We start from the raw sequence: 26,418 nt of genomic DNA, 5'->3' as shown, positions 1-26,418 counted from the left end.
AATTTTTTACCTTCTAGTGTTTTCTTTTTGTTGTATCTAAATAAAAAGGAAAGAGAAATACTCTACTAGCTCTGTTGCTGAATTTATTAAGATTTTTCCACACAGTATAAAGTAAACAGCATTTCTGTAATTACTTTATGGCCCTGTACAACCAACATTTCTCTGTCATGCCACTTCTCTTGTTCTGTTATTGCCAGTCATAAAATAGCTGTAATAAACTTGCAGTGGGTTGGTATTGGTTCCATGCTGATGTCAAACATTTAATAGTGGTTAGAAATTGACTGAGTTTTGCTACTGCATACCAGTATGTTTAGGTTTTTTGCTCTGAAACTTCAAATGAAAATTACTAATTTGCTAAGTATTCATGTTATATCAGTGCTTCATGCTTTGTAAAAGATTTGTATTTTAAAAGAGAGACATTATTATAAATATATTTGTGTCTTTTCTAAAATACTTGGATTTGTTATGAGTATTGTGAATTTGTGACAGGTTAAAGAAAAAATAATAATAGTGGCTTCACTTAAGCGCTATGTATATTTTCATTATTTTTAAAGTTTGTTTTAAAGGAACATTTACTCAACCTTCATTCAATTTCACATAATTCTTCATTAGTAAATATAGACTACTACAGAATTATGTCAGTTCATAAAATTTGCATCTGAATGAGCCTTCTAAGCTCTTAGCAGTTCAGAACAACTGAAATCAAGGTGGGGGCGACCTCTGCAAATGCAAAAAAAAAACCAAAACCCAAAAAAACCCTTAGACACCTCCTTTTTCTTTGGATTTTTTTTTCCTGAATTTTTTCACTTGATAGTAAATGAGTATAGTGTTATTGAAGTAAAGTACTTGTCTTGTACTTAAGTACAAAGTGCTTTGCCGTATTGGTGCTCAGTCCCATGAACAAGCAGAAGTGAGGCCTCTGAGTGTTGTATTACATATTTTCCAAATGGGATTTTTCTTGTAAGCTGTGAAGTTAGAGCATGAGTAAACACTAGCTAGAATGCATTCCCTCTATCAGAAATATTTGTGTGACTAAAAGTAATGCTTGTGGAGTTCAAAGAATTTTTTAAGGCAGGTGTATTTTTTTATAATCACTTTCTGATTAATATGTTGCATCTGAACCAGTAGCTTTTTGCTGTCATGGTTACTCTGAAAGGAGAATGATGTTAAAACTGAGCACATGTTTTTCTTTGCCTCAGGCAATTGTTCTTGTTTGAGTAAATAGAACCAATGAAGGAGCAGGTTTTCAGTTCAGATGCTTTAATACGGAATGCTAAAACGGAGGATAATCTTCTTACACAGGACCGAGGAGATGAATTCACTTATACTGGGAGTGGAGGTAGAGATCTTTCTGGAAATAAAAGAATTGGAGAACATTCATTTGATCAAACATTAACACACATGAACAGGTAAGTTTTTAAGACTAAATTTAAAAAATGTTCCAGACCAAAGAGTTGAGTTGTATTCCTTTAATTTAAAAATTATATTTTGCAAAATTTGTTCCCTCTTATACATCTTCTGCTACTGTAAACAGTGGTGCCTCCTGCTGTTTAGAGGCATTTTGTCAAACATGGTGTTATGCTGATTTAAAGAATTATTTGTAACTGATGAAAATATATTGCTGTATTACAGGTTCAGCTGGTAGCTATGTATCTAGTTGAAATTGTCCAACACTTCTTATGAGAAGACTTGGTTTTCAGTTGATTAGAAGTTTGCCAAACTTAAACCTCTTAAGCTGAAATTTTCTGTGCTGGGTGTTTGCCTCAGATTGTTCTTATAAAGTTTCATCTTAAATGGTTTAACAATTGAAGTATGGAGAAAGTATGAAGAAAGTATGTTCATTTGCCCATACTAAAAGAAATCTTACATATTTTTGATAGCCTTTAGTGCCTTCATACTTTGTATGAAGAACAAGGAATTAGTATTGCTTTGCCTTTAGGTTGTGTGTTTTGATGTCCCTGATAAAAATTGGCCTATTTTTTTGCCAAATTGTAGGCAAAAACAATTGACTGATGAAAAAAAAGGTTTGAAAAAATAAATTAAACATTTGCTTAAAGTATATTTATGTTCTGTAAATAGCCTGCCTAAACTCTAGGAATTCTCAGTACCTTAACATTTCTAAATGTACACCATCTGCATGAAGCAACTAACCATGCAGTGGCTATGGGGTACTAAGGTTGACTGGGACTTTCCCTACCAGATCTGACATTGGATGTGCTGTGCTTCTGTCAAGCACCAAAACTGGGTAGGGAGGCATTCTTTCAGGCTCTGTGCTGGTACTCAGAGGAGAAAGAAGAAAAGCCTGACTGGAATACTGACAGAGGAGGAGGAGATAGATGTAACAGAAAGAAGAGTGTGGAAAGAAGAGAGACAAAAAATAGATTTGGGCAGCAGGTTTATAATGGCTTTTAATCATTAAAGCAAACTTTTTATTGGAACATGGAATAAAACCTAGGCTCCTTAGTCTTGCCGTTCCTCTGCTCTCAGCAAATGGTTGTGAAAGCCATTGGCAAAGTGTGTGTCTGGTTGCTTTGTAGTAGTTGAAGTGCATGGAGTATAACATGGTGCTACCAGTTATCCATTTTGACTGGCTGGTGGTAGTCTTTGCTTTGGGTCTAATGTTCTTAACCCTTGTGATGATTGAAGGAGGACAGTATGGCTGCATGTAATAAAATCAGAATTGTTTTTTTGTTTGTCCAGAATGTTTTTTTATTTTGTCTGTACAAAAGAAATACTTTTAAAACCTGCATTACTTCACCTTTCCTTACTTTTCTGTATATTGCAGGATGTAGATTTTGCCATATTTTTCTGAGCGCCATTGTTTCTTTTGTGGTCCATGGTTGGGTTTGAACCTGATTCCAGAGACTTTTGTTCATCCACACTCAAATCAATGTATGGCTATAAAAATATTTTATGTTCAAACTGTTTAGTCAGGGAGGGATTCATACTATCTTACTCCAAGTGTCTAGAATAGTACACCTATATAAATACTGGATAAAAGTGAGTGCTTCAGGAGAGACTCAGAGCAAGCTGGAGCCTACTTCTGCTCATCAATTGTATGGAGATCTAAATAGCTAAATTTAGACAATATAAATACTGTTGCTTAATGTTCCTCTACATTATTATAATGTTCCTCTAAGAAATGCCAGCTCTCTGCATGAGATTTATTCCCCTGTGTTCCTTTTGGAAGGATAAAGGTTTATCCATAAAGATTTTCACTTCCTGCCAAAAACAATACTTTTCCCCCCTCATGCATATAAATTCTTATTCTCATCCATTCTTACAGCTAACGTGATGTGGGAGATGCTGCAACTAAAAAAGGAAAAACATTTTTGTGGTGTTTACTGATATTTATTCTTTTCTGAATCTTTGATGATCCATCTATACTCTTCTAGATCAAAATACATAGAAAAGAACATCATTATGGTTTGCTTGTCTCTGAATTAGTTCATGGCATTTAACTTGTAAACTTAGGTAGTTAATGGACTAAGAAGAGTAATATTTGTTACAGATATATTTTTGGATAGTCACTACGTACTTTTTTCCATATGTTGCTTTTCATAATGTTTATCAATTCGTGCATACTTTAAAAGCCTAAAAATAGGCAGTAATGTGGAATAGTCAGAGAGATAATTTGCCATTGTTACAACTTTTTAAAATCCTTCCATGTTACTTAAGAAATAATTATTTTTTAAAAAGAAAAAATATTAAACCTGAAGGGATTGGTTTCTTTTATTTAATTATATTAGCTGAGTTTTCATCGTGAACATTTGGAACTAAATATATTGTATTCCTATTCCTATTCTCACACATGGTAGAGCTGATCTCAGTGCTTCCATCAGTATTGCAGTCTACTGAAGAATTCACTGCAAATTCTTCTGCTGCTTAGTAAACATAATTGGATAAGGCAAAAAAATTCGATCTTGTCACACTGATTCTCAATAGTATGTTGTATGAAGCAATGTATTTTAAGAAGATATTTAATGTGATTTTCAGGGCATTGGCCCTTAACTGTGATGCCCCATTGGATGATAAAAATGGAGCAGAGTCGAAGAATTGGAGAGCTGGTAAGCCAGTCCGAGTAGTGCGCAGTTCAAAAGGACGACGGATCAGCAAATATGCCCCAGAGGAAGGCAACAGATATGATGGCATTTACAAGGTATTATGATTTTTACTGTATATATAGCATTACATTTTTCTTAAGACATGTTTTTTAAGAGTCTTTTGTGTGTTACATGGCAAACTCTTCATTATTGCTTTTGAAGGAATAATTCTTTTGTTACCATGAGGACGGTTTAGCCTACCTTGTTCTGTAGTGAAATGAAATGGAAGGATTCCATTCCATTCCAACTGTGGCATTGACAGATTGCGCGGCAGTTCACGTGGATATATGTGCAGGAAGGGCGGTGCACTCTACCAGTTATCGGGCTGCCGCCTGCTCTGCTCACCCGCAGGCTTAGGTTGCAGCCCCGATGGTCACCCCAGCTAGCTGTTGGCTGTGCAAGCCAAACCAGCAGTTTGAGGTCTCCAGGGAATTAGAAGGGCTTATTAGGCAGTGCTTTGAGATTGTTGGAAGCATAGTCATAGAGAACAGGCAAGGGCTGCACTCTGCAGCAGCTGGGAGCCCATCTATCTAGCCAGGCTAGCCTGGGATGAGTGGAGGCAGCCACCCAGACAGCACTTCCTATCAGGGAAGCTGCTGTCCAGGTGGAGGGCTGCAAAGACTGCACCCCCACCTCCTGGGTGGAGGAGGGTTGAAGCTCCACCTGTGCAAGGTGTGCTCTGGTGGAGTCACTGAGGCAGCAGGTGGAGGAGCTGCAGGAGGAAGTCAGCAGGTTATGCTGTATTAGGGAGGGGGAACAAGAAACAGAGTATATTCGAGACTTTGCAAGAAGAAATACTAGGGCCCCGTGGCACTGTCCTCTAAGAACTACCAGACAGAGCGTCCACAGCAAACAGACAGCAGCTTGGAGAAGGAGGCGCCATGGTCTCCGGTGACTCGTGGCAACAGGATATCACTTCCCCCCCATTTCCTCGTATGTACCAACCAGCAACAGATATGAAGTCTTGGCAGCAGACAAAACCAATGAGCAAGACTCACAGGGAGAAACCGCACCAGCAGCACATACTAAAAGCCGCAAAAGGAAGCGGCGAGTGCTAGTAGTAGGCAACTGCTGAGAGGCACCAAGGCACACCCATCTGTTGGCCTGATATAAAGTCAAGGGAAGTTTGCTGCTTGCCGGGAGCCAAGATTCGGGATGTGAGGAATGCTCCCCAACCCTCTCCAAAGGCAAGAACCCTAAGTCCAGCCACCTCAAGTGCATGTATACCAATGCACGTAGTTTGGGCAACAAACAGGAGGAACTGGAGCTCCGTTCCCAATCTGAGAGTTATGATGTCATAGGAATCACAGAAACTTGGTGGGAAAACTCACACAACTGGAAGACCACAATGGATGGCTACAAGCTCTTTCGGAAAGATAGGAAGGGAAGACGAGGAGCTGGAGTTGCACTTTATGTAAAAGAGAAATTTGAGTGTATGGAGGTGAGCTCTGGAGACCACAGAAGTTCTATCAAATGCCTTTGGATCAAGATTGGAGGGATCATCACCAAGGGGGAATCTTATGTTAGGTATCTGTTACTGATCTCCCAATGAGGATGACGAGGCTGACGAAACCTTACTGCTCAAGGAAGTCTTGGGCCAACAGAACCTGGTCCTCATGGGTGACTTCAATTACCCGGACGTTTGTTGGGAAAACAACACAGCAGTGCACAAGTCGTCCATCAGGTTCCTGGAATGCATTGAGGACTGCCTCCTGCTACAGATGCTGGACATGCCGACTAGGAACAGCACATTGCTACATTTAATGCTCGCAAACCAAGAAGACTTACTTGACAACATAACTACCAATGGTAGCCTTGGATACAGCAATCACAACATTGTGGAGTTTAAGATCCTGCTGAGCACGCTGAAGACCAGTAGTAGGACAAAGACCCTGGATTTCTGAAGAGCTAACTTCAATACATTCAGAGCCCAGCTGCAAGGGATTCCATGGGAAGCATCCATGGAGGGCAAAGGAGCTTGCGAGTGCTGGGAGTTATTCAAGAACAGCCTCCTGGAAGCACAAGAACAGTCCATCCCCTACAAAGGGAAAGGAAGAAGGCAGAACAAGAGGCCACCCTGGCTTAACAATGAGCTTTTGGCTGTGCTTAAAGGCAAAAAAGAAGCATACCGGCTATGGAAAGGCAGCCAAATAGCCATCAAGGACTACTACTACACAGGGAAGACATAGGCCCATTGCTAAACAGGGCAGGGAAACTAGTTACTAATAATGCTGACAAGGCAGAGGTTCTCAATACCTTCTTTACCTCTGTCTTTACTGGTGTAGCTGGACCCCAGATCACAAGATCAAGTAGCTACGACAACGCATGTGTCGACCCACCAGCAGTGGAGGAAGGGCTGGTCTGCAGCCTCTTGCAAGGGCTCAACCCACATAAATCTATGGGCCTGGATGGAATCCACCCCAGGGTGTTAGGAGAAGTGGCTGACATTGTTGCAAGGCCACTGTCTATAATCTTTGAAAAGTCGTGGAAATCCCTGGGAAAGTAATGGAACGAGTCCTCCTAGAAACTATCACAAACCTAATGAAGCAGGTGATTGGGAAAAGCCAACGTGGATTTACCAAAGGCAAATCTTGCCAGACTAACCTGATCACCTTCTACAACAAAATAACATCTTTTGTCAACACGGGGAGAGCAGTGGGTGTTGTTTACCTGGACTTCAGCAGTGTTCGACAGTGTTTCCCACAGCCTTCTCCTGGACAAACTGGCAAGATACAGATTGGATGGGTGTCTGTGAGATGGGTAGGAAATTGGTTAACAGGCCGCCCTCAGAGGGTGGTGATCAACGGTTTTTACTCAGGCTGGCAGCCTGTCACAAGTGGGGTCCCCCAGGGATCAATACTGGGCTCCACACTGTTCAACATTGTGGTGGGTTGACCTTGGCTGGCTGCCAGGTGCCCACCAAGCTGCTCTATCACTCCCCCTCCTCAGCGAGTCAGGGGGAGAAAATAAGAAAATAAAAAATAAGGAAATAAAAAACTCGTGGGTCGAGATAAAGGCAGTTCAATAAAAAAAAGCAAAGGCCACGCACAGAAACAAAGGAAATAAAATTTATTCTCTACTTCCCATCAGCAGGCGGTGTCCAGCCACTTACTGGGAAGTAGGGCCTCAGTATGCATAGCAGATACTTTGGAAGAGAAATGCCTTAATAACAAATGCCCTCCCCTCCTCCTCCTTTCTCGTAGCTTTTATTGCTGAGCATGACATCATATGGTATGGAATATCCCTTTGGTCAGCTTGGGTCAGCTGTCCTGGCTATGTCCCCTCCCAACCTCTTGCTCCCCCCAGCCTACTGGCCTTTGGGGTCAGGGTGTGGGGAGTGGTTGGAGAGACAGCCTTGATGCTGTGGGAGCACTGCTCAACAGTAGCCAAAACATTGGTTTATTATTAAGACCCTTCTAGCTACCAATACAAAGCACAGCACTATGAGGGCTGCTATGGGGAAAGTTAACTCCATCCCAGCCAGACCCAATACAAATACCTTCATTAATTATCTGGATGATGGGATTGAAAGCACCCTCACCAAGTTTGCTGATGACTGTAAACTGGGTGGTGAGGTGAACACATCAGAAGGGAGAGCCATCTTACAGAGAGACCTGGTCAGGCTGGAAGAGTGGGCTGGCAAGAACAGTATGAAGTTTAACAAAGACGTGCAAAATCCTGCACCTGGGTCAGAATAACAAAAGACCCCAGTACAGGCTAGGATCTGTGTGGCTGTGGAGCAGCCTTGCTGAAAGGGACCTGGGGGTCCTGGTAGACAAGCTGAACATGAGTCAGCAATGCGTTGCTGCAGCAACAAAGGCAAATCAGATCCTGGGCTGCATCTGCAGGGGCGTTACTAGCAGAAATAGAGACTTGATCATACCACTCAGTGCTTGTCAGGCTGTACTCTCTTCACAAGGAGCCACATGGAAAAGACAAGGGGCAACAGGTACAAGTTGCACCGGGAGAGGTTTCATCTTGATATAAGGAAGAAATTTTTTACAGTCAGAACAATGATTCACTGGAACAACCTCCCCAGGGACGTGGCAGAGTCCCCATCGCTGGAGGTTTTCAAGATGCAGTTGGACAGGGTGCTAAATAATCTCATCTAGACTCCCTTTCCCACAAAAGGTTGGACCAGATGGTCTTTCAACGTCCCTTCCAACCTGGGCTGTTCTGTGATTCTATTATTCTATTCAGAGCAGTGATAGTAGAACACAATCTATAATAGGATATATTAAGTTGAATACGTAAGCTATTTTTGTGTGTGCTCACTGAGTCATATTCATCCCTGGAAATCAATTTATTTCTTCACTCCTTCCAGCTCCCTTTCTGGCTTTTCATACACTTAATGCCTTCTCAGTATCTGGTATAAAGATGTGCATCTTTTAAAACAGTATTGTATTTATCAAAATACAAACATTTCCCAACCGAGAGAAGAGATACTTTAAAATAGTAACATATCATTCAAATTTCCTCTCTTTGCCTTGAGCCAATAAAGTATGACTACCTGCATGTGTTTGGCTTGTGGTAAAATAATGACTACCTAGCAGAATATCTGTTGAACTTTTGGGTAGAATTTCTTAAATTAGATTTGAGGATCTACTGTGATAGCAAAAACATAAACCTGTTGTTATTTACCCTTAGGTGGTAAAATATTGGCCAGAAATTGGGAAATGTGGGTTCTTAGTTTGGCGCTATCTTCTGAGGAGAGATGATATTGAACCCGCACCTTGGACTTCAGAAGGGATGGAACGGTCAAAGAAACTGGGTCTGAGTGTACAGGTCAGAATCAGTGTTCACAAAGTTGCTCTGATATTTTGTTCAAGTAAATGGAGTCTTAAATTTTAAAACTAGGAATGTGAATCAAATTTAAGCCCCATTTTTCATATACTTCAATGAGGCAGGATCTAATATAAAAAATTTTTTAGATCACCTGTAATTTGAAAAACTATGATATTGGCAAAGCAGAAAGAATTGTGGATGAAGCTTTCTGCCTTAACAGGAAATTACTCTGTATACATGGATCAGAAAATTATGACTTTGAATACAATTTTGTGATCCTTACGCTGGATAAGATTTATAAAAGTAACTCTTGTAATAGTTGAGTCTCAGAATTTAAAAAATATATATGTTTTTATGTATTTTTCTCTAATTGTAATCAATGATTGAGGAACTATTATAGATAACATATTTCAGGCAGGGACTTTGGCACTGTGAAATTTGTGGCAGATGGGAAGAATCAAAGTAGTATTTTTTTTCCTCAGCAAACCAATCATTTCCTTTGGATGGGTTGTTTTGCTACATGACATCATCTTCAAATTTAGCTTTCTGATTTGTGTAATTGGAGTTGTAGATATGGATATAAGGTGCCTTTTAATAAAATCTATTCTAGATCAGATCTTTTGACTTAACTACAGTTTTCTAAAAATATATTAATTTAAAAGCTTTCCTGTTTATATAGAGTTTTAAAAAATATTTTTATATTATTTCAATATGTAGTCATAGGGTTTACATTCTTTTAGAAAATAGACTTGTCAGTATTTGGGAATTCCCAGATGCCAGTGGATTTTGTTTTAAATCTGTTTTTCGGGGTTTTTTTAGTATCCAGAAGGTTATTTGGAAGCCATGGCTAGTAAAGAGAAAAAGGATAAGGTTAAGAAGCAAACTGTGAAACAGGAGCCAACCAGCCAGAGTAACGGAAACCAGAAAAGGACAATTGATGATGGTATTTCTTTTTACTTCTTAGTGTTAGAGCTCTGTCAAGTTATATATAAGCCAATAGTACGAAAACTACAAGGAAGTTGGAAGTCATTTGGAATCCAAATGTAAAGTGTTAAGTGCTCAGTAATAAAATGGGAAGCTGGGGATCTTATGGTGCTGTTCCATACTTGTAAGGTTTCTTTTTCTTAAAATTCACAGAAAAATGAACAATCTTCTATGTAGTTATGATATAAATAAAGCTGGGCAATTTGAATTGGAGCTTTATTGCATCATTACATAGATGTGATTCATGTTTTAGCTTTCTAGAAATAATTTTGTCTTCCCTTTTTAATAGTTCAGACTACCACTGTTACTGTATCTTGTCATAATTTTAAACAGGTATAGAGGAGACTAAAAATACATCCAAAGCCATGAGAATGGGAGATGGAGGGAAAGGAGAGGCTTTCCAACTGACCCAGCAACAGCAGTGGCTGATTAAAGAAGACTGTATGAACCAGAAATTGTGGGATGAAGTACTTGCTTCTCTTAAGGAAGGACCAGTATGCTTGCAGCTTGCTTAAATTATTCATTTTTAACCTTTCTTTATATAGAGTTAGGAGAAATGAGGCTTTGTTAAAACCTAATTCACTTGCTTAAAATTGCTGAATACATACTATCTGTTTAGAAACAGCTGATGGGGCATGTAATTTCATTCATTTAAGGAGATAGAAGAAATACCATCATATTGAGACTTAGATACCAAATGAAAATATTTTTAACTCAAGTTTAGCAGATTATTCCACTCACTATAGAGAGAACCTTAAGTAAAAAAGAGGAAATACTTCCCTCCCCCAGCTGTCAAGAAAATAGCAAGGATAGTTCAAGTTTGAAGACACTTGTGGATTTTTTTTTTATTACTCTCTGATGGAATATCCTCCAAAATATTATGTCCTTGAACATTAATTAGCTTTATTGGTGTTCCAATTCATAGTTATTTTAGCTGTTTTGCAGAAGAAAAAGAAATCAAGATATCGGAATGGTAACGGTCACTATCAAGTCAGTGAAAGAACAAAATATTAGATGGAGAATGGATGCCTAAAAATGAATGTACAAAATCACTTTATTTGGGAATTGCCTGGGGCTATTTACTTTGCTTCTCTGACAGAAAAAGCATCCGGTAACTCCTTGTTCTTCCACTTACAGTACTACTATTGCTATAATGCTACTGCACTTGTATAGGAGCTGATACTGTAAAGTTATAAGTTCTTTATCTGTGGATTGTCCAATGTTTGTAAATAATTAGACTTTCAACTCTTAGTTATGTGACAAAATACAGTAGATTTGTGTTTCTAAAGCAACAGAAAACAGTATCTTAAGAGAAATCCAGTTACTAGAAAGTTATTTTCTTATAGATTCCTGCCCATAATTTTGATTGCTCTTGGTGATAGCCATATAGAAATTTCAATGGGAATCACGCAACTACCATTAGATAGCTGCAATGAAAATATAAATCTTAATGCTTGAAACAACCTTTCCACTTTAATTATAAGTTTTGGGTTGAGATGAATCTGATATTATTAAAATTATTGAAAAGAACTGTGTTTTGAGTAACTTTAGATCTGTTTTTTACACTTCTATACCTGAGTGGGTCTGCTTGAGACTACTGAAATACCAGAGAATAAGGTCTTTGTAAGCATGCTTGTATGTGTAAAATCTATGGCACAAAATTTATCCCACATTCTTCAGAGTTGCTCTGAGAAGACTGAAAAACAGGAAGGTTCTTTTACCTATTGAAGAGTATTTCAGAGTGAGGACTCAAGAAACCAAACACCTCCAGCAGGTGCAGAGGTGAATTTCTTAGTGAAAGAGGTATACAGTACTTTGCTTTCCCTTTGCAGAGCAGCAGCAATCACTTATCCATCATGGATGTGCAAAATCCTAGCGATGATCACTAAATACAGATATTAGCTTCCAAATTCTCTGACTTATGCTAGGAATCAGGCTTGATGGGCACTCTGTTTTGTTTTTAATGATAATAATGTACAACCAAATAACCTTCAAAACCTTAGTTCTCTGACTTCTGGAAAAGCAGGGAAGTTAATTGTTCATGGACTTGCTTTCTAAATACTTTGTTAGCCACACTACTTCTCATGGATGTGAAGGATATAAGATGAGCCTTCCAAAATTTTTTTAATGTAATAAACATAATTTATTAAATGTATACTTTGCACTGAACACAATAGAGGTTCACTTCTGAGGAAATAAGAATGAACAAGAAGCTGTGAACAATAATAATATAGGGAATGAGCAGAAGATAGGTAGAGGTAATAGCAGAGGGTGTGGGAATGTCTTTATGTAAATGTCCATGAATACAAGAGTAATGGTGGTAGGCTTTGGAAGGAAATCTGTAACTTGGAATGAGACCTGAAGATCGCACTAGAAAAGTTTCAGTGTAAGCAATCTTTGCAATGTCAAGCTGTCCTATCACACTGAATATTGGATTTAACAACTCCTAGCAGTTAGACCATGCTAACTGTGAGTTTGGGAAGAGTAACAAGGATGTTAAACAAGTATCTCATGAATGTATCACTGAATTTACCAAATGCTATGAAGGCCAAATTTTTTACTCAATTTAGGTGTGTGAATTTGTCTGTGAATTTATAATTTAAATATAGGTAATAATTACAGTAGTTAGGCAAAATAGTTTTTAAAAAAACTTTAATAATTTAAATAAAAATGCCTTTTTTGTTTGCATATTTGTGAATGTGCCTCTAATAGTTCTACTTTTCTCTTCTTTTGCCCTATACTAGAATTTCCTGAAGAAATTGGAACAATCTTTTATGTGTGTCTGCTGTCAGGAGCTGGTTTACCAGCCAGTGACAACAGAGTGCCTCCACAACGTCTGTAAAGTAAGAATAATCCCTGTATTGCTCTGGGCTGTGTTCTTGGCCCTGAGACACCGATCACCAAAACCAACATATATTTTAGGAATAAAATAATTATTGCCTAGCAGTCTGAGCAAGAAATGTAATGTGCTTGCTTCCAGTTGTGTGGCTGCCATATAATCAATCTTAATTTTATGTAAAAATTAGTGGAAATGTATTTAGTATAATTTCTTATAGACATGATGTATCAAGTTTATCATTCCATTGTAATTAGTGGAGCTATGCTAGGGATTGGTTTGTTCCAGGAGCTAGATGTTGGTACAATAAGATTAACTTAATTTTATGTAGTTAAGAAATGAGAATAGAGCAAGACTGCTCCTTCAAAGAGCTGCTTGTTACATAGAGGTAAAGTATTATGAGGGGGTTAATATTTAGAGTGGTGGAAAAAACATGGAGAATGTTTAATGGCAACAACTTCAAAGCATAGAATCTGAAGCTATCAATGACTAATTATAAAGTAACATCCAATTACTGTTTTAAGGTATAGACTGACAGACAGTGTTGTTGTTTGGGCAAAGATTGGCCCTCATAAAATTTTCATATTTAATTTATATGCTTGGACTGTCTGCAGTCTGGAAAAACCAAAAAAAAGAAGGCAACATTAATAATTATCTTTTAGATACTGTAGTCTGAAACCTATTTTATTCTACAAATAAGCACCCACCGGCCGCTCACTCAATCCTCCCCACAGCGAGAAAAACTCGTGGGTCAAGATAAAGACAGTTTAATAAGTAAAGAGAAAAAAAGAAAAGAAAAAAAAAGTGGTGCAAAAGCATTTGCTCACCACCTCCCACAAGTAGACCATGCCCAGCCAGTCTCCGAGCAATGGCTACTTTGGAAAGACCACCCCCCCCAGTTTTTATTGCTGAGCATGACATTATATGGTATGGAATATCCCTTTGGTCAGTTTAGGTCAGCTGTCCCAGCTGTGTCCCCTCCCAGCCTCTTGCCCATCCCTGGCCTACTTGCTGGGGAGGCAGAATGAGAAACAGAGAAAGCCTTGACGCTGTGCAAGCACTGTTCAGCAACAGCTAAAACATTGGTGTATTATCAACACTGGTTTAGTCACAGATCTAAAACACAGCACCATACGGGCTGCTGTGAAGAAAATTAACTCCATCCCAGCCAGACCCAGTACATCATTTCAGTTGTAAAGGCAGAAATATGGCAAGAGAACTCAGTAAGAACTTGCTGTTTCTAGAAATGTGGGAAACTGCATCTTTGGTTCCTAGTAATTGCTTAATTTTTGCTAGCTAAATTTTCAATGTAAAGCAAAAGCTGTAACACTTTTACTTCTTTGTCTTTGTATGCCCTAGAGCTGTTTACAGCGCTCTTTCCGAGCTGAAGTCTTTACCTGTCCTGCCTGCCGCTATGACCTTGGAAAGAGCTACACCATGGTTCCTAACAAGATATTGCAGACGCTACTTGACCAGTTCTTCCCTGGTTACAGTAAAGGACGATGATGTGTTCAAATTCTTTCATACTTCTCCCATTGACTTTATAGACAGTAAAGGAGAATAAACATCTAAAAGTCAACAGTGAACCAGCCAGCTTGATGGAACTGAATCTATTGTCACATTTTGAAGCAGCTAATCCTCTTCCTCCCCATCACCATCTTTCTTCATGTAGTGAGAACTCTAAATCTCTGCTGTCTTTAACATCAAAGGTAGTTTTGGTGAGCTGACAAATAATTTTTAAAGGGAGGAAAAAAAAAACCCAAACCAGAAGCTTTAGGTCTAAGTGGTGAGTCCTAGCTGGTGCTTAAGTTATGATTTGTTTTTTGTAACTACCTCAGGTAGAGGAAAACAAATTGTGGAGAGGAAAAATAGTTCATAAAGTTTTAGCTACCCACTGCTTTCTTAATTTTACTTGTGTTGTGTCTAGTCTATGTGGTTTGATTCAACAAAAAAAGCCAAAAAACCCAAACACCCAAAACAAAACAACAAAAAACAAACAGCACTTAAGTCAGCTGGATTAAAGAACAGCAAAATCTGTGGTGTGCATAGTCCTTTTTTTGTCTTTCTTCCATTATGGTGTGGTTTTTTGCAAGAACAGGCTGACTTTTAGTCTATTTTTGTGAGCTTCACTGTGCTTTTTCTTGTATCTTATGCAAGCTGACTACTAATGAACAGTATGAATGCATTGTTGCTACAGTAGTGTAAAGTGATCTGTGTTTTTTTGCACTTAGCAGATATTCAATACAGTAGCTGTATACAAAAAATTCATATTAAAAAAGCCACTTTTGTATTAGTTTAAAATGTATGCTTTTAGTAGGTCTTGTATCAGTGGCAATAAATCTATACAGCATTGAAGACAGTGCTAGCTTGAAAAGGGTTTAAATTGCTTCATATGGTGACCTGAAATTTTATATACAATATATTCCCCCAAAATATACATTATTAAATATTTTATGATTCAGAAATGTTGCTAATTTTGTGGGTTTTGTATTATCCAAACTTGTCAAATTATGACATTTAAAATTAAGATACTTTTTTCAGACTACAGAATATTTCCTTTAGGCAGGCTTCTTATTCTTCAGACTTGAGTCTTCATATACCTTAATTCATTCATCAAGAAAACAGAAGAATGTTTCCTCAAATGAATTTCTAAGCCACTATACTGCCCGCCCCGTGCCATGCCTTAAGAAAAAGATCTAACCTGATTCAGGGTCTTACATATCAGATATATATTTCTCCTGTTAGCAGTGCTTGTGCTACAGGTGCAGCTATTCAGGCCTCTGCTTTGAGACAAGTATGAGTAGCCCTAGATCTATATATATCAGAGCAGGAGTCCTGGGACCTGCTGCAGGAGAGAGCCTTTCCTTCCCATTAGCATTGTATGTTGTGGGATCCCAGCACAGTGATCAGTAAAAGGATTGTCTAAGTAGTCATGGGGTGGTACCAATGATTCACGAATTTGTCCAAGTAGTATATTCTTTATTTGCAGCGCGCTGGATGCACGGGGGATCTCTCCACCTATCGTGCATGCCCACAACAAAAGTTACATCTCATTTATACAATTGAGTAATGAATATTCTAATAACGCCTATACATATTCATTATCTAACCACGCCTATCCTCGCTCCTCATGCTAATTAGTTGCTAATTAGTTGCATCTGCGCAGATCTCCCAAATAATTCTGGGCCGGGGTCGTTCCAGTGAAGGCTGATAGTCTTCCTCGTCCCCTTTCACCTAGTTGGCGCCAGGTTTCGCTGATCTTTGAATATATTGCTGACAGCTTGAAGGTCCTTTACGCTTATCAGACCGTCTCATTATCCACTTTACAACAAACTGTTTTTATAGTTCCTGTGTCTTCTATCTTCAGAAGGTCAGGGTTCTTTATCTTTAGAGGGTCAGGACTAATTGGTATGTGCAAACATCTGTTCTTTATCAAACACATGACAGAATATAAATGTAACACAAATTATCTACATATACATGACAGAGTAATGATTTACGTAAACACCTGGTTCACAATAATTATCTAATTATTTGTCTAAATATATTTCTCTTGTCCTCCATCAGTCCCCCCTTTTTCTGTATCATGAGTAAATTCTTTTACTACATCTTATATGACTTCATTAATTGCTTTCTTATAAACCATGAGAGAACATTGAAGCATACAACTAATGATTATTCCTAGAATGATTATTAAAACTGTGATTATAAAAAGCTTCTTTAACCAAGTAAGATTTGGTAACCAAGATGTTAATTTATTCCAAACTTCTTCAAAATTCCAGGAGGTGTCATCCTGTGTAACCTGATGCAGTATTTTAGTCTGATCCCAAATTACCTGCAAGTCTGTGGAAACCCAACCACTCTGGTCAACATATGTACAACAACTAGTGTTGATCATTATACAAACTCCTCCTTGAGCAGCTAGGAGGATATCTAAAGCCATTCTGTTTTGCAATACTACTTTGGACAAACTCCTAAGCTCTTCTTGTTGTGCTTGAATTGCATCCATAGTAGCGTTTTCCAATTTTTCTACAACAGCCGAAATATTTACAAGGGCTTTTTCAATTTCACTTACCCCTAACCATGGTAAAAACCATCTTACAAAACTATGAAAGGCAGTAGGTTTCTCAATTAAAGGATTATTTCGTTTAAGTCGCCTTAATGGGCTTCTCAGAAATCCTTTATCTAATCGAGTATGTACTGTCATATTGGGAATAACTGCTCCTAAGGTACAAGTTCCTCTCCAATTTTCAGGTAACGTTTTTCTAGCAGTATCATTACATATCCAATACCATCCTTTTCCTTCAGGGACAGGCCATTTGGTAGAATTGTTCACCTCACTATTGACACCTATATTTATTGTCTTATTACATGCTGTCTGATTTCCTACATATACCGTATCACTACAATATAATTTTCCCATACCAGTAGGTGGATTACATCGTTGAACACAAGTGTAGTAAGAATCCTGAGGGGCCGGAGTTGTTATACTTATTTGTTTCGCATCTATCCCCGAATCCCAAGAGGTATTTATCCATAATTTTGTCCAAGACACGTTAGAAGGAATTGGAATTCCGATTAATGATATTCCTTTTTTTCCCATGTTCGGGGATATGAGTACATACCCAACAATCGCTTCGATTAACTAATTCAGTCACTTGTTGTACCAAAGATAGGTGAGTATTTTCTTTCCAACCGCCCTGTATTTGATCAATTTGTACAATTACCGAAATAACTGCAATGAAGTTGGTCCAGTTGATTCGGCTTTCCATAGGGCCAAGATTTCTTTTCTCGCACCTTAATAGCTGTATTAGTAGCCAGTAATACTTGGAAGGGTCCTTTCCATTTTTGCTCTAAAGGATCACCTGAAATAGTTTTGATTAAAACATAATCTCCTGGTTCAAAACTATGTAGAGGTCCATCTAATCCACGAGCTCGAGTTCCCAATACTTGTTTAGAAATTTTTCTCATCTGTTGATGTAATTCTCTCAAATATTCATACCAATAACTTTCTCCTACTTGTCTTAGATCTTCTCCTGAAAAGGTATGTTGATAAGGTCTCCCATATAATATTTCAAAAGGACTCAAGTTTTCCTTATTTCTAGGTTTAGTTCTTATTCTTAATAATGCGATTGGTAGGGATTGTGGCCATGTTAAATTAGCTTCCTGACTAATTTTAGCTAATTGTAGTTTCAGTAAGTGATTCATTTTCTCCACTTGACCACTCGCTTGAGGTCTATAGGGAGTATGCAGCTGCCAATCAATTTCTAAGATATGACTGATCTTTTGCACTATTTGGGCACAAAAATGTGGTCCCCGATCTGAAGATATTGTTTCCGGTAATCCAAACCGAGGAATTAATTCAGTGAGCATGAATTTTATCACTTCTCTAGACTTATTGGTTCTACACGGACGTGCCTCTGGCCATCCTGAAAAAGTGTCTACTAGAACTAATAAATATCGAAACCCCCCTTTTCTGGGTAATTCCGAAAAATCTATCTGCCAAACTTGTCCTGGGTAATTTCCTTTACCAATGACCCCTATTCGTACTTTGTCACCTGTTTTAGGATTATTTTTAGCACAAATCTCACATTGTTGTATAACTTGTTGAATTTTGGTATATAAATCTTTTCCAATCCAATATTTACTTATTGACTTATAAGTGGGGTCCACACCCCAATGTGTCTTAGCATGTTCTAATTTTACTAAACCCCAAATAATTTTAGAAGGAACTATTATTTTTCCTTCCGGGGTCCAAGCCCATCCATTAGCATCTTTTTTACCTTTTAAGTCGTGAATTAGTTTGTGGTCTTCCTTTCCATATTGGGGAAGACTTGATGTAGTTATTGTTTGGGCATTACCGTCAGGGATCAAAGTTAGCCCTTCAACCATTTTTCTTTCTGCTGCAATGCGAGCTTCTGTGTCAGCTAATCGATTTCCTTTTTCAAATTTAGTTTCTCCCTTTTGGTGTCCTTTGCAATGCATAACAGCAACTTCCTGAGGTAATTTTATGGCCTCTAGAAGATCCAGAATCTCTGTTGCATATTTTATCTTTTGCCCCTAAGACGTTAGAAGTCCTCTTTCTTTCCAAATAGCTCCGTGAGCATGAATTACTCCAAAGGCATATTTCGAATCAGTCCAAATGTTTACCCGCTTACCTTTGGTTAATTTCAAAGCTCTCGTCAACGCTATAATTTCAGCCTTTTGGGCGGAAGTACTAGAAGGTAAAGGACCCGATTCTTTTACCTGGTCTGTTGTAGTTACAGCATACCCGGCGAACCGTCGTCCTTCTTTCACAAAACAGCTTCCATCTGTAAGTAATTCTTCATCCGCTTCCTCTAGCGGAGTTTCACGTAAATCGGGTCGACTAGAGTAAACGGCTTCTATTGTTTCCATACAATCCTGTTCCAAGGGTACTTCTGACACTCCGCTGAGGAAAGAGGCTGGGTTCACAATGTTAGTTACAATTATTTTGACGTCGTCTTGTTCAGCCAACAATGCCTGATATTTTAAAAATCTTTGAGGAGACAACCAATGAGTCCCCTTTTGCTCCAAGACGGCTGAGACTGTATGTGATACCAACACTGTCATTATTTGTCCCAAAGTAAATTTCCGAGCTTCGTAAATATTTATAGCAACCGCTGCCACCGCTCGCAAACACGAGGGCCATCCTTGGCTGACTTCATCCAATTTCTTTGAAAAGTAAGCTACAGCACGTCGATATGGACCTAATTGTTGAGCTAATACTCCCAAGGCAAATCCTTGCCTTTCATATGAGTATAGTAAAAGTGGTTTACTAATATCCGGAATCCCTAAAGCAGGGGCTCTCATTAATTCATTTTTCAATATTTTATATGCTCTCTTTGCTTCCCCTGTCCATTCCAATTTCAGGTTAGATTCTTTTAATAATTCATATAACGGCTTCACTATTATTGCATAGTCTTTTATCCACAAGCGACACCATCCGGTCATTCCCAAAAAGGTCCTCAATTCCCGGATAGTCTGCGGTTCTGGCATCTGGCAAATAGCTTCTTTCCGCTCAACTCCCAACTCTCGCCGTCCCCCTGATAACTCTATTCCCATATAGGTTACCTGGGTTTTCACAAGTTGTGCCTTTGAGCGGGAAACACGATATCCCTTCATTCCCAGGAAATTCAACAGGCTTATGGTCCACGTTAAACATCTTTCCCGTGAGCTGGTAGCTATTAATAGATCATCCACATATTGCAAAAGCACACCTTGATCATCAGGGCTACTCCAGTTCTCGAGATCTCTAGCAAGCTGGTTCCCAAAAATAGTGGGACTATTTTTAAATCCTTGAGGTAATACAGTCCATGTTAACTGAGTCTTTCGCCCCGAATCCGGATTTTCCCATTCAAAAGCAAATAGCTTCTGACTTCCTTTAGCCAATGGGAGGCAGAAAAAAAGGCATCCTTTAGATCCAAGACGGTAAACCAAATTAACTCATCTCTTAATTTAGTTAGCAATGTATAAGTATTTGCTACCACTGGATGTAAATCCTCTACTATCTTATTTATCGCTCTAAGATCTTGAACAAGTCTATAGCTTTTACCGTCGGGTTTTTGGATGGGTAAAATAGGAGTGTTGTATTCAGATTCACATTCTTTCAACAATCCATATTGCAGGAATCTTTCTATTATTTCTTTTATCCCCTTTCTATCTCTTAATCAGAGGGGATATTGTTTAATTCTAACAATTTGAGCTTCTGGTTTTAAGTGAATCTCAATAGGTTTCACATGTTTTGCCTTACCTGGGACTTCACTAGCCCAAACTCCGGGATATACTTGATCTAAAATTTCAGAGGGGATTTCTTCATTCTTTCCCGGAGTCTGTAATGCAGTTAAACTTAATAATGAGACCAGTTCCTCCTCCTTAACCTTTAACTTCATTTGACCATCCTTGAAAAATATTTCTGCTTCTAATACTTCTAACAAATCTCTTCCTAATAAAGATTTTGGGGAACCGGGCAGATATAAAAACTGATGTAATCCTATATACTTCCCTATTTGGTATCGTAAGGGCTTTAAAAAATGTGCCCTTTCTGTTTGTCCCGTTGCCCCTACCACCTGAACGTAATTGTCATCTTCTGGTATTAGTTTTTCATTTAGGACTGAATAAGTCGCTCCAGTATCTATTAAAAATTCCATTGTCTTTCCTGCACTCCCCAGCTCAATATTAACCAGGGGATCAGCTGGGGTTTGATCTCCAGGTCCCCGTCAATCTTCCTCTTCCAAACTTCCCACTACCCTCGGGAATTTTGCCTTTTGCTTAGGACATTCTTTCTTCCAATGACCCACTTCTTTACAATAAGCACATTGATCTAGCCGCAAGGGAGGGCGCACTCCTTTTGGTTTTTTTTATCATATTTATTTCCCTCCCGTGCCTGGAGAGCCGCTACAGTTGCAGTAGCGATTGTCCTAGGAATAAAGAGACTAACTGCATCCTCCCCCCTTCGGATGCTGGATCATTTGTGGTATATTTTTGCATTCCAATACGCAGTCGATCTAAAAACTCCGAGGGGGTCTCTCTTAAATTTTGTTTGATCATATATAATAATGACCAATTTACTGATTTAGGTATTGCCATCTCCAAACCAATACGTATCCATTCCTGATATCCTTTTAATAATTTATAATCATTATCATTATTATAATCCCATCTTGGATCTACCCGGGGTATATATGTTTCTACTGTCCCGGGAAGGGCTCCAGATGTGACTTGAGCTTGTACCTGTGCTCTAGCTACCTTTAAAATCATTTGTTTTTCCGTCTCTGATAAAGCTGATAACATTATTTCAATATCTCCCCAATCTGGATCCAGATTTTTATTTATTAATTCAAAACGCTTAGCCACTCGTTCTGGATCATCACGATATCCTTTTACAGCTTATCCACATATTGCACTTCATCCCATTTTCCTTCCCTTCGTAAAAATAACATTAATTGGAGTAAAGTATTATAGCTTAAAGTGCCATTCACCGGCCATTTCTCTTTCTCTTCTAACTTATACAGAGGCCACCATTGATTGCAATATTTAACCAATACCTTCTTACTTTCCGTTCCTTTCGTTGATCCTACTATATCCTTCCAATGCACAATACCTTCTTACTTTCTGTTCCTTTCGCCGATCCTACTATATCCTTCCAATGCACAATACCTTCTTACTTTCTGTTCCTTTCGCCGATCCTACTATATCCTTCCAATGCACAATACCTTCTTACTTTCTGTTCCTTTCGCCGATCCTACTATATCCTTCCAATGCACAAGAATACATTTCAAAGGGCTTCTTTGTGGGATTTCCACTGAGGCCCGCCCACCCATTTTCCAAATGTTGTGATAACCGAGCTCTGGTTAACACACAACCCAAAAGGTATTTTACTTTATCAAATACCCCCAAATACAAAAGCACAAAAGCACAATTTCTTTTGTGCACCAAATAACCGGTTATACCCCAAAATAAAGAATATACTCACTTCACAACAATGGGGTCCTTGTCTGTCCCCGCAGTGATCCGGTGAGTCGAGGAGTCCCTCCGGGAAATCCCGGGGGTACCCTAGGGAGTCCTATCCTCCACGGGTCCTGCGGCGCGACAGAGAGGAAGTCCCACCTGGGTCGCCAAATTGATTCACGAATTTGTCCAAGTAGTATATTCTTTATTTGCAGCGCGCTGGATGCACGGGGGATCTCTCCACCTATCGTGCATGCCCACAACAAAAGTTACATCTCATTTATACAATTGAGTAATGAATATTCTAATAACGCCTATACATATTCATTATCTAACCATGCCTATCCTTGCTCCTCATGCTAATTAGTTGCTAATTAGTTGCATCTGCGCAGATCTCCCAAATAATTCTGGGCCGGGGTCGTTCCAGTGAAGGCTGATAGTCTTCCTCGTCCCCTTTCACCTAGTTGGCGCCAGGTTTCGCTGATCTTTGAATATATTGCTGACAGCTTGAAGGTCCTTTACGCTTATCAGACCGTCTCATTATCCACTTTACAACAAACTGTTTTTATAGTTCCTGTGTCTTCTATCTTCAGAAGGTCAGGGTTCTTTATCTTTAGAGGGTCAGGACTAATTGGTATGTGCAAACATCTGTTCTTTATCAAACACATGACAGAATATAAATGTAACACAAATTATCTACATATACATGACAGAGTAATGATTTACGTAAACACCTGGTTCACAATAATTATCTAATTATTTGTCTAAATATATTTCTCTTGTCCTCCATCACCAACAGTGTATAGTCTACAAAGGAGATACGCCATGATGTTGGAGGGAAATAACAACTAGATATTATTTTTTGTGTCAATTCTCATTTCAGACCTTTGAAATACTATTTATTGTTTACTGTTAAATATTGTTTGAGGCTGCATTATATCACTAAGGTATTATCTTTGATTTGTTAATAGTTTTATGTAAAGTGATAATCCCCTTTTGAGTGCTTGTCTACATGTACATTCATACTGGAGAAGTATGTGCACATTTATGATGACATTCTCTGATTCAAAACCTTGCTTTCACTTCTATAATGAATCAGACAAATGTAATGCTCTTTTTTTTTCTTTTTTTTTTGTTCAGTTAGTTTTAGCTAAAGAATTTCAGTTACACTGTACTAATGCATAATGCTTTAATATCAGTAGCATCTTGAATCACATAATATTGAAGACATGCATTATTGAACAACTCAGAAGTTAAAGCTTCGGCTTTTGATTTTTTTCTATACTTACTACGAAATGAGGTTTCAGGCACTATGCAACAACTCTATTAATATTAAGCATTTAGTTTGAGAGCTGTAGACGGTTTCCTAAGTTCATAGATTTCCCAAATTGTAACCCAATACTTTTTATGGTGAAAATTATACCTTTGTGACCAGCACATGCATCTGTGTAATATGCACCTACCAAAAGTCTACAGTATTTTATACGTTTTGATGGCCTTTGAATTTGTAAAAAGCTACCAAACTGAACTGGTGAGGTAAGATACTATAAATGCACTGTCTTATCAAAACTGCTTTGGAAAAGGCAGCTTTTAATCTAGATTCCTGAGTCTTAAACTGAGGTTGGTCACATTCATCAAAACATACAAATATCTAGAAAATATCAATCTGAACTATTCATCTTCTCTGTTAAATGTTTAGCAAGAAACTGTTCCAAATATTAACTTTTATTTTTCTTATTCAGAAGAGTTAGTGACTCTTGATTACTAGAGAATGTGGCTTTTTCCATAGTTTATATTAATTCAGTGAGTTTACCTTTAATCTACCATTTGTCACAAAGTTTAAGGCCAACTGTAGGAAGTTCCTAAATTTTTTTTATGATTTTGGCTTAACTATTTTTTTCAGACCACTTTACTGACTTAAGCACAATTGTTTGTAATGAACAGACTGACAAGATTTTGCATAGTTAGTGGCAACTGAAAACATGTCCACTGCTTTCACCTATATTAAAAGTCCAGTTTGTAGTAGTGTCGTGGCTTAACCTCAGTCAGCAACTAAGCACCACACAGCCGCTCGCTCACTCCCCCCCACCTGGTGGGATGGGGGAGAGAATTGGAAGAGCACAAGTGAGAAAAACTCGTGGGTTGAGATAAAAACAGTTTAATAATTGAAATAAAATGATAATAATAATATGATAATAACAATAATACACAAAGCAAGTGATGCACAGTACAATTGCTCACCACCCGCCGACCGATGCCCAGCCAGTCCCCGAGCAGCGGCCCCCCCCCCACCCAGCTTGGTGGGTGATGAGCCCATTATATGATGAGCCCATTCATTATTCGAGCCTGTTGTGTGATTAGTGCGACCCACTTACTCCATGTAGCATCAGTTGCATGATGTGTACAGGGGACCCTCCCTCTGAACATCCAGCCCAGCACCGGCAGTCGGGGTGCCAGGAGGAGCTGTGCTTCAGTGCCGATCACTTCCGAAGCAGCTCGAACCCCTTCATATGCTGCCAATATCTCTTTTTCAGTTGGAGTATAGCGGGCCTCGGATCCTCTGTATCCCCGACTCCAAAACCCTAGGGGTCGACCTTGAGTCTCCCCAGGTGCTTTCTGCCAGAGGCTCCAGGTAGGGCCATTCTCCCCGGCTGCGGTGTAGAGCACATTTTTTACCTCTTGCCCTGCCCGGACTGGCCCCAGGGCTACTGCATGAACTATCTCCTCTTTAATTTCTCCAAAGGCTTGTCGTTGCTCAGGGCCCCATTTGAAATCGTTCTTCTTTCGGGTCACTTGATAGAGAGGGTTTACGATCAGACTGTAATTTGGAATATGCATTCTCCAAAAACCCACGACGCCTAAGAAAGCTTGTGTTTCCTTTCTGCTAGCTGGTGGAGACATGGCTGTTATTTTGTTGATCACATCCATTGGGATCTGACGACGTCCATCTTGCCATTTTATTCCTAAAAACTGGATCTCCTGTGCAGGTCCCTTGACCTTACTTTGTTTTATGGCAAATCCGGCCTTCAGCAGGATTTGGACTATTTCCTTCCCTTTTTCAAAAACTTCTCCTGCTGTGTTGCCCCACACGATGATGTCATCAATGTATTGCAGATGTTCTGGAGCCTCACCCTGTTCCAGTGCAGTCTGGATCAGTCCATGGCAAATGGTAGGGCTGTGTTTCCACCCCTGGGGCAGTCGGTTCCAGGTGTACCGGACGCCCCTCCAAGTGAAAGCAAACTGTGGCCTGCACTCTGCTGCCAAAGGGATTGAGAAAAACGCATTAGCAATATCAATTGTGGCATACCACGTGGCTGCCTTTGACTCCAATTCGTATTGAAGTACTAGCATGTCTGGCATGGCAGCACTCAGCGGTGGCATGACTTCATTTAGGCCACGATAGTCTACTGTTAGTGTCCACTCTCCATTAGACTTCCGCACTGGCCATATGGGGACTTGTTAAAGGGTGAGCGAGTCTTGCTGATGACTCCTTGGCTCTCCAGTTAACAAATCAGCTTATGGATGGTAATCAGGGAGTCTCGGTTGGTGCGATTTCTCCCTGTACGCCGTAAGAAGAACGGGCAGGGAAGACGACCGGCCTGGCTGAACGGGGAGCTCTTGCTGGGACTCAGGAAAAAAAGGAGAGTTTACCTCCTTACCTTGAGAGCCAAGGAGAATCTCCATCCCTTATTGGATGCGGGGGGGAACATTGTCACCGAGGATGAGGAAAAGGCTGAGGTACTCAATGCCTTCTTTGCCTCAGTCTTTAACAGGCAGACCAGTTATCCTCAGGGTACTCGGCCCCCCGAGCTGGAAGACGGGGACGGCGAGCAGGATGAACCCCCCATAATCCAAGAGGAAGCAGTCAATGACCTGCTACGCCACCTGGATGCTCACAAGTCTATGGGGCCGGATGGGAACCACCCGAGAGTGCTGAGGGAGCTGGCGGAGGTGCTCGCCAAGCCGCTTTCCATCATTTATCAGCAGTCCTGGTTAACAGGGGAGGTCCCGGACGACTGGAGGCTTGCCAATGTGACGCCCATCTACAAGAAGGGCCGGAAGGAGGATCCGGGGAACTACAGGCCTGTCAGCCTGACCTCGGTGCCGGGGAAGATTATGGAGCTGTTCATCTTGAGGGCGCTCACAAGGCATGAGCGGGACAACCAGGGGATCAGGCCCAGCCAGCATGGGTTCATGAGAGGCAGGTCCTGCTTGACCAACCTGATCTCCTTCTATGACCAG

At 39.5% G+C, this 26,418-nt stretch overlaps 2 protein-coding genes across 4 annotated transcripts in view; one reads left to right on the top strand and one right to left on the bottom strand.

Annotated features, from left to right (window-relative positions):
- The window catches only part of LOC143172009 (E3 ubiquitin-protein ligase UHRF2-like), a 148,342-nt gene extending 133,175 nt beyond the window's left edge, over nucleotides 1-15,167 (top strand). For 2 of the 3 annotated variants that reach the window (XM_076361220.1, XM_076361219.1), the window contains 7 exons: nucleotides 1,303-1,409; nucleotides 3,997-4,159; nucleotides 8,751-8,888; nucleotides 9,708-9,831; nucleotides 10,206-10,366; nucleotides 12,617-12,715; nucleotides 14,068-15,167. In XM_076361220.1, coding sequence (XP_076217335.1) covers nucleotides 1,303-1,409; nucleotides 3,997-4,159; nucleotides 8,751-8,888; nucleotides 9,708-9,831; nucleotides 10,206-10,366; nucleotides 12,617-12,715; nucleotides 14,068-14,214 — 939 coding nt within the window. In that variant the 3' untranslated portion in view covers nucleotides 14,215-15,167. The remainder of the gene's footprint in view (nucleotides 1-1,302; nucleotides 1,410-3,996; nucleotides 4,160-8,750; nucleotides 8,889-9,707; nucleotides 9,832-10,205; nucleotides 10,367-12,616; nucleotides 12,716-14,067) is intronic. The other variant, XM_076361221.1, reaches the window with a different exon arrangement.
- Nucleotides 15,168-16,318: 1,151 nt separating this feature from the next.
- LOC143172259 (syncytin-2-like) lies at nucleotides 16,319-17,403 on the bottom strand. Its single transcript, XM_076361482.1, has one exon. The coding sequence runs from the start codon at nucleotides 17,309-17,311 to the stop codon at nucleotides 16,319-16,321; it is 993 nt and encodes a 330-aa protein (XP_076217597.1). The 5' UTR covers nucleotides 17,312-17,403.
- Between the last annotated feature and the right edge of the window lie 9,015 nt (nucleotides 17,404-26,418).

Source organism: Aptenodytes patagonicus, chromosome W (assembly GCF_965638725.1).
Source record: "Aptenodytes patagonicus chromosome W, bAptPat1.pri.cur, whole genome shotgun sequence".
Classification (NCBI taxonomy): domain Eukaryota; kingdom Metazoa; phylum Chordata; class Aves; order Sphenisciformes; family Spheniscidae; genus Aptenodytes; species Aptenodytes patagonicus.
Note: the sequence above shows the minus strand (reverse complement) of the source record. Positions and strands in the feature narration are given on the sequence as shown.